General features: G+C 44.8%; 1 protein-coding gene across 1 annotated transcript; it reads right to left on the reverse strand.

Annotated features, from left to right (window-relative positions):
- Nucleotides 1-3860: 3860 nt before the first annotated feature.
- On the reverse strand, nucleotides 3861-7325 carry THITE_2022607 (uncharacterized protein; the record flags this gene model as incomplete). The annotated part of the gene is made up of 3 exons (XM_003653356.1): nucleotides 3861-3988; nucleotides 5174-5243; nucleotides 7242-7325. Coding segments are annotated over 3 exons (282 nt in total), but the record flags the coding sequence as incomplete, so codon positions are not given.
- Between the last annotated feature and the right edge of the window lie 455 nt (nucleotides 7326-7780).

The raw sequence follows: 7780 nt of genomic DNA on the forward strand, positions 1-7780 counted from the left end.
TCTCGATATTTTAGACAAGGTATACGTTTACATTTCTATAGAAAAATCCTTCGTAGCCTACCTGTTAGTGAGACTCCTTAGTTATATAGTCAATAGCGAAGGAGTAGCTAAGATAGACAATAGGATTACTATATTTAAGAAGCTTAAGTTCCCTAATACCCTAGAAGCCTTAGAGCAGTACCTAGGTATAGCCGGATAGCTATACAAAGGTATCCTATAGTATATAGCGAAGGTATAGCCCTTGCAGGACCGTAAGACTAAGCTCCTTACCTAAGGGAGAGTAAGTAGGGACCTTCCTATTGCTAAATCGAAGAATACTAGGAAGGCATTTACCTTAAACGCTAAATTTAAGCCTAGGCTATTATAGGAACATCTATATAAGCAGTACTTCCTATACTATTATTGTTCTAATAAGCTATTATTTATTAAGCTCGATATAAGTGGCAAAGGATATAGAGCAATTGTCTTTTAACTCTATAGCGAATAGGACGGCATTAGTATCCTTAGCTAAGACATTCCAACTAGCGAGATCTAGCCTATTATATTCCTGTCCTAACTAACATCCAATATAGAAAGGAAGTATAGGAGTATAGAAGCGGAAGTCGCTACTGTTGTATAGGCAGTTAGAAAGCTCTAGAAAATAGTATAGTCAAACTAATACCTAGTAAACATTCTAATAGACTATATAGCAACCAAAGGCATTGTGAAACATATATCTCTCGCTACTATAGACCTTGCGAAAGCCAACCTAAAGCTCGCTAACGCTATAAACTGGCTATCCTAGTTCGACCTCAACATTTTCTACGTACTAGGAAAGCTCAACGTTGTACTAGACGCCTTATTACACTTGCCAACTTTCGAGGAGGACGCCTTTGACGAAACCTAAGATGCTACTAATGAACTAGAGGACATTTGGTCTACTACTTAGATCAACACTAAGGAATACTACACTATAGACACTAGTACCTTCGAGCTAGTTATTAGTAACGAGTTTAAAGCTAAGTTGGTCGCCATTTATCCCAACGACTATAGATATAATAAGATTATTAGGAACCTCTGTAATATAGAAGAATGAACTAAGAAAATCGCTAAGTAGAAAGAACATAAGAAGCAAAAAGGGGAGCTATAAAGAAAATAGTATCGAAAGCTATAGATTAGGCTATACGAGCTAAAAGATAGGCTCCTCTACTACGTCGACTATAAAGGAGCGAGGAAGCTCTATATCCCTAGTAGCTATATCAAAGACATTCTTATTATTATATACAACAATACTCACCACTTTGGTATAGACAATATAATAGCGAGCCTCTTAGTATTCGCCTTTAGCTAAAAGCGTTGGATAGTATATAAGTACGTCTAGCACTGCCCTATATATAGAGAAAACTAGACCTTGAGAGAACCGAAGCCTAGAGACCTTTAGCCAATTTAGACACTGCTATAGCCTTTCTACACTATTACTATAGATTTTATCGTTGGTTTACTAACTATACCCTCTAAAGGGACTCTATAGTCGATAAAGAAGTATCTAATCCTTAACGCTATATATACTATTACCTACAAGTTTAGTAAAAAAAAGCTTCTTATAGCTAGAAACGATAAAATGTTAGTAGAGGAAGAGGCAGTTATAATCCTTAGGGCACTAATATATATAGATTAGGGACTCCTAATATAAATTATTAGTGATAGAGACCCTAAGTTTACCTTAGACCTATAGAAAGAAATCTTTTATATTCTAGACGTTAGCCTCCTTTTCTCGATAGTGTATTACCCTTAGATAGACAGTTAGTTAGAAAGGACGAACTAGACAGTAGAAAGCGCTATTTATATAGAAGCTATAGAGAGACTAGGAACGTTATAGCCTTTACTTCTCCCTATATTGTAGTACAACTTTAAAAATATACTTGTAGTTACTATTAGAAAGTCGTTAAACGAGTTAGTATATAGCTTTAAGCTACGCTCTATCTTAGATATCCTTCACTGTAAGAAGGGTATCGCTACCTCTATAGAAGCTATTAATGTTCTCTAAAAATAGTATTAAGAGGAAGTAGTAGAATAGATCAACTATATAGGCGCTATTACAAAGATATATTACAATAATAAGCATATACCTACTAAGTTCGAAGTAGGAGATACTATTTACTTATAACTATACAACAGATACTATCTCCTAGGCAAGCCTAAACGAAAGTGGTCGCTACAATGGGTAAGACTATTTAAGATTGTCCGTAAAATCGATAGAAACGCCTATAAGCTTGACTTCCTAGCTAGTTAGAAAGTTTATCCTATAGTTTTAGTTTCCTAGTTATAGAAACTAAATTAGGGGAAGGACCTATTTAGCTATAACGTAGAACCCCCTAGCCCTATAATCGTTATTATTATTATTATTTCCTACTCTGATATGCCCTTGGCTAGGGCTCGCCAGTTCTTCTACCGCTTATATACAGGAAAACCGTGCCCCAAGGGACGGATGAAAAACCTGTATCCGACCTTTAGAATCAAGGAAAACAAAACGAACGAGTCTAAGTCCCAATACTATAAGGAAAAGGGAAAAAGAGTGGCTAGGCCAAGTAGGCCTAGTAGCCTAGGGCTAGCCTAGGCTAGGTTCCTAGGCAAGGTCTAGCTTTATAGCTAGCCTATACTCTGGAAGCCGGCCTAACTGTAGAAGCTAGTTAACCACCCCCCTTGCAAGCCTGCGAGCCTGAGCTCCTCTACTACGCAGTATATAGTAGAGGTCTAGGCGGGTCCGTATAGCCTAGGGTGCCCAGGGTCTAGGCCTCGGGGGGTGCCTGCACTAGACCACTAAGTGCTCTACCGTTTCTATACCTTCATTGTAAGCGTAGAGGGGGGTATTGACGTCTAGGACCTAGGCCTTAAAAAGGAAGCTTTGAAGGCCTATAGCCCCTACTCTAGCCTAGGTTAGTAGAGAGCTCTAGGCCTTAGTTAGGCCTTGATATCGGGCTAAGGCCTTGTTGGTAAAGAGGAAATTAGGGGGGTCCTAGTTGGCTAGCCTCCTAAGCTTCCTACCTTGCATTTGAACCATTTGCTTCTACTGCTCCTTCTAAGCCTCTCTAAGCGCCTGCCTAGTAGGCCTATAGCTAGCCTACTGTAGTGCCGCTAGTGCTTGCTTTTCTATTGCTATAGGCTCTTATAGCCTCTGTACCCTCTGGGGCCCCCTTTGGCCTCTAGGCTTCCTAAACCTCTTATAGAGCCTAAGGCAAGCCCTGTTTATAATGTCGATAGGCCTTTAGCCCCCTGGGAGGACTGGTCGTCGAATTCGCTTTTCGAAGTCTACTAGCCTTTTATTAAGGTATAGGTCTAAAGGGGGAACCTAGGCTTCGGTCTCGAGGGCGTAGGTGGGCGTGGCCTAGTAGGCCCTAGTGACCACTTGGAGGCTGTGGTTCTGGGCCTTGGCTAGGCTCCTAGCAATGCCCTAGGGCTGGCTCTAGGGGGGGGTAGGAGTGTAGGCAGTAGAGGCACTGTAGGCTATAGCACTGTGTATATACTTGGTATAGATTTCCCTAGCTTAGGCTAGGCTAGGGCCCTAAGTCTTTGTAGCAATCTTGGTTAGAGCGTACTCCTAGGTTTGTAGCTTGCTCTCTATAGCCGTCCTATAGGCTCCCTACTGTAGCCTCTAGTCTAGCTAAGCTCCTAGGAACCTAGCCGACTAGGTAGGCTGTATAGGCCTAATTCCCTCCCTCTGTGGTAGAGCTAAGTGTATTGGGATAGCCTACTACTACTAGCCTTTGTTGAAGTGTACTAGTTCGCTTTTTTTCAGTTGCGAAGGCTATACCTTAAGTTTTAGCCTACTGTAGGTATATATCCTAGGCTTTTTCCAACTGCCGAACATTGGCTTCTAGGGTTCTACAAAAGGCTAGTAGGTTAGTATCGTTGGCAAACTCTACTAGGCCCAGATACGGGTGCCTCTCTTTTAGTACCCTATATAAGGTGCTAATATAGAGTAGGAATAGCATTGGGGATAGAGGGGAGCCTTAGAGGACCCTTGCTACTACTAGGATAGGCTCTATAGCCTTCTTATTGAAATAGAGGATAGCCGATTAGTCGGCTAGCTAAGCCTTAGTCTATAAAACTAGCCACCTTAGGTAGCTAAGGTCTTGAAGGGTGGCTAGGAGCCTAGGATAGTTGACTATATCGAAGGCCCTAGAGATATTAAGCTATAGGAGCGAGGCCACTATCTGTTGCCTCTAGGCCTCTTGGACTTGGGCCACTACTAGCTATATCGCTAGCTCTATAGACCTATAGGCTCTATTGCCTATTTGTTCTTTAGGGAGTAGGCCGTTGGCTTTAGTAGCCTCTGCAACCCTCTTTGCTATTATTGCCTCTATAACTTTGCTAATAGTAGGCAATAGAGCGATAGGCCTATAGCTAGTAGGGGTTTAGTATACTACTAGAGGCTTACTAGGCTTCTGTAGTACCACCGTTTTAGCTACTTTGAAATGTAGGGGGAACTACCCCACTTGTAGGTATCCAGTGGCTAATATAGCTAAGATCTAGGCCAGTGGTTGGCTATAGGCCTTAAGTAGGCTAGTGGGTAGGAGGTTTTCTCCTAGGGCCTTCTATAGGGTAGCGCCCTATAGGGTTTGGCTAATGTCTTTGGGTGTTACCCTCTGTTCGATAGCGAGCTAGCTAGGCTAGTCCTAGGTAAGGCTAGGGTCCTAGATATTAGAGAGGTCGATAGGTGGGTTTGGGAAAAACTAGTCTGTAAGAGCCTGGGCCTTAGCCTTGAAGGTGGTTAGGCTAGGGGCTCTCTAGGCCACTTGGAGGGCTGGGAGCTTAGGGGGGTCGATAGGGGTATAGCTCTTGAGCTAGGCTTACTTTTCTAGCCTCTATAGCAGAGCCTGGTTGTCGCTAGCCTCCTGGAGGGTAGCCCTCTAGTTGGCTGTTTTAGAGGCCTTAATAGCCCTCGATAGCGCTTTGGTGGCCCTGTTGTAGCTTGTCCGGTGTTCGGGGGTGGAGACTGCTTTGTAGGCCCTCTTAGCCTGCCTAGCCTGTTTCCAAAGATCTTAGATCTCTGGGGACTACTATAGGGCTTAGAAGCCTTAATAGGGCCGTTTCTAGGGGGTAGTGCGGTTTGCGATAGCCTGTAGCTCGGCTATTAATTTGTCGAAGGCCTTTTATAGGCCTTAGGCCGTTGTAGCTTGCTTAGTAAGCTTACTTAAGGTAAGCCCTATTGTAATAGGTAGGGTCTTCGCTTCGGCTGCTACCTTATCCTTCCGTATTATACCCTAGGCCCACCTTGTTGGATAGCTATCCTAGTACCTTCTAGGCCTAGATGCTAGGGCTTCGAAGGCCTAAGGGTAGTAGTCGGACCGCCCCCTAGTGTCTAGGCCATAGTAGGTGCTTTGTAGGCTTATAGAGGCTTAAATGTAGTCAATGGTCAATGGCCAAGCTAGCCAATGGCCTTGGGGGGCCTAGGTTATAGCCCTATAGGGCGTATAGAGCTTAAGATCCCACTAGATAGCTAGATCAAGTAGCTCGTCGGCCCTTCGATCTAGCTGGCTATTATTATTATTATTTCCTACCCCGATATGCCCTTGGCCAGGGCTCGCCGGTCCTTCTGCCGCTTATATATAGGAAAACCGTGCCCCGAGGGCTAGATGAAAAACCTATATCCGACCTTTAGAATCAAGGAAAAACAAAACAAACGAGCGAGTCTAAGTCCCAATGCTACAAAGAAAAGGGAAAAAAGAGTAGCTAGGCTAAGCAGGCCCAGTAGCCTAGGGCTAGCCTAGGCTAGGCTCCTAGGCAAGGTCTAGCCTTATAGCTAGCCTATACTCTAGAAGCTGGCCTGACTATAGAAGCTAGTTAACTACCCCCCTTACAAGCCTACGAGCCCAGGCCCCTCTACCACGCAGTACATAGTAGAGGTCCAAGCGGGTCCGTATAGCCCAGGGCGCCTAGGGTCTAGGCCTTAGGGGGTGCCTGCACTAGACCACTAAGTGCTCTACCGTTTCTACACCTTCACCACAAGCGCAGAGGGGGGTATTGACATCCGGGACCTAGGCCTTAAAAAGGAAGCCCCAAAGGCCTATAGCCCCTACTCTAGCCTAGGTTAGCAGAGAGCTCTAGGCCTTAGTTAGGCCTTGATGCTAGGCTAAGGCCCTATTAGTAAAGAGGAAGTTAGGGGGGTCCTAGTTAGCTAGCCTCCCAAGCTTCCTACCCTACACCTAAACCCTTTGCTTCCACCGCTCCTCCTAAGCCTCTCTAAGCGCCTGCCTAGTAGGCCTATAGCTAGCCTACTATAGTGCTGCCAATGCTTTCTTTTCTATAGTTATAGGCTCTTATAGCCCCTATACCCTTTAGAGCCCCCTCTAGCCTCTAAGCTTTCTAACCCTCTTATAGAGCTTAAGGCAAGCCCTATTTATTATATCGATAGGCCTTTAGCCCCCTAGGAGGACTAGTCGTCGAATCCGCCTTTCGAAGTCTACTAGCCTTTTATTAAGGTATAGGTCTAGAGGGGGGACCTAGGCCTCGGTCTCGAAGGTATAGGTAGGCGTAGCCTAATAGGCCCTAGTGACTACCTAGAGGCTATAGTTCTAGGCCTTGGCTAGGCCTTTAGCAACGCCCTAGGGCTAGCCTTAGGGGGGGGTAGGAGTGTAGGCAATAGAGGTACTGTAGGCTATAGCACTGCGTATACATTTAGTATAGATTTCCCTAGCCTAGGCTAGGCTAAGGCCCTAAGTCTTTGCAGTTATCCTAGTTAGAGCGTACTCCTAGGTCTATAGCTTGCCCTCTATAGCTATCCTATAGGCTCCCTACTATAGCCTCTAGTCTAGCTAAGCTCCTAGGAACCTAGCCGACTAGGTAGGCTATATAGGCCTAGTTCCTCCCCCCTATAGCAGAGCTAAGTACACTAGGATAGCCTATTGCCGCTAGCCTTTGTTGAAGTGCACTAGTTCGCTTTTTTCAGCTACGAAGGCTATACCCTAGGTTTTAGCCTACTATAGGCATATATCCTAGGCTTTTTCCAACTGCTAAACATTGGCTTCTAGGGTTCTACCAAAGGCTAGTAGGTTAGTATCGTTGGCAAACCCTACTAGGCCTAGGTGTAGGTACCTCTCTTTTAGTACCCTCTATAGGGTGCTAATATAGAGCAGGAACAGCACTAGGGATAGAGGAGAGCCTTAGGGGACCCCTGCTACCACTAGGATAGGCTCTATAGCCCTCCTATTAAAACAGAGGATAGCCGATTAGTCGGCTAGCCAAGCCTTAGCCTATAAAACTAGCCACCTTGGGTAGCTAAGGTCTTGAAGGGTAGCTAGGAGCCTAGGATAGTTGACCGTATTGAAGGCCCTAGAGATATTAAGCTATAGGAGCAAGGCCGTTGCCCATTGCCTCTAGGCCTCTTAGACCTAGGCTACCACTAGCTATATTACTAGCTCTATAGACCTATAGGATCTGTTGCCCATTTGTTCTTTAGGGAGCAGGCCGTTGGCTTTGGCAGCCTCTACAACCCTCTTCGCTACTACTGCCTCTATAACCTTGCCAATAGTAGGCAATAGAGCGATAGGCCTATAGCTAGTAAAGGTCTAGTATACCGCTAGAGGCTTACCAAGCTTCTATAGTACTATTGTTTTAGCTACTTTGAAACGTAGAGGGAACCGCCCCACCTATAGGCACCTAGTGGCTAATACGGCTAAGATCTAGGCCAGTGGTTGGCTATAGGCCTTAAATAGGCCAGTAGGTAGGAGGTCTTCTCCTAGGGCCTTCTATAGGGCAGCGCCCTATAGGGCTTAGCTAATGTCTTTGGGTATTACCCTCT

Source organism: Thermothielavioides terrestris, chromosome 2 (assembly GCF_000226115.1).
Source record: "Thermothielavioides terrestris NRRL 8126 chromosome 2, complete sequence".
Taxonomy (NCBI): domain Eukaryota; kingdom Fungi; phylum Ascomycota; class Sordariomycetes; order Sordariales; family Chaetomiaceae; genus Thermothielavioides; species Thermothielavioides terrestris.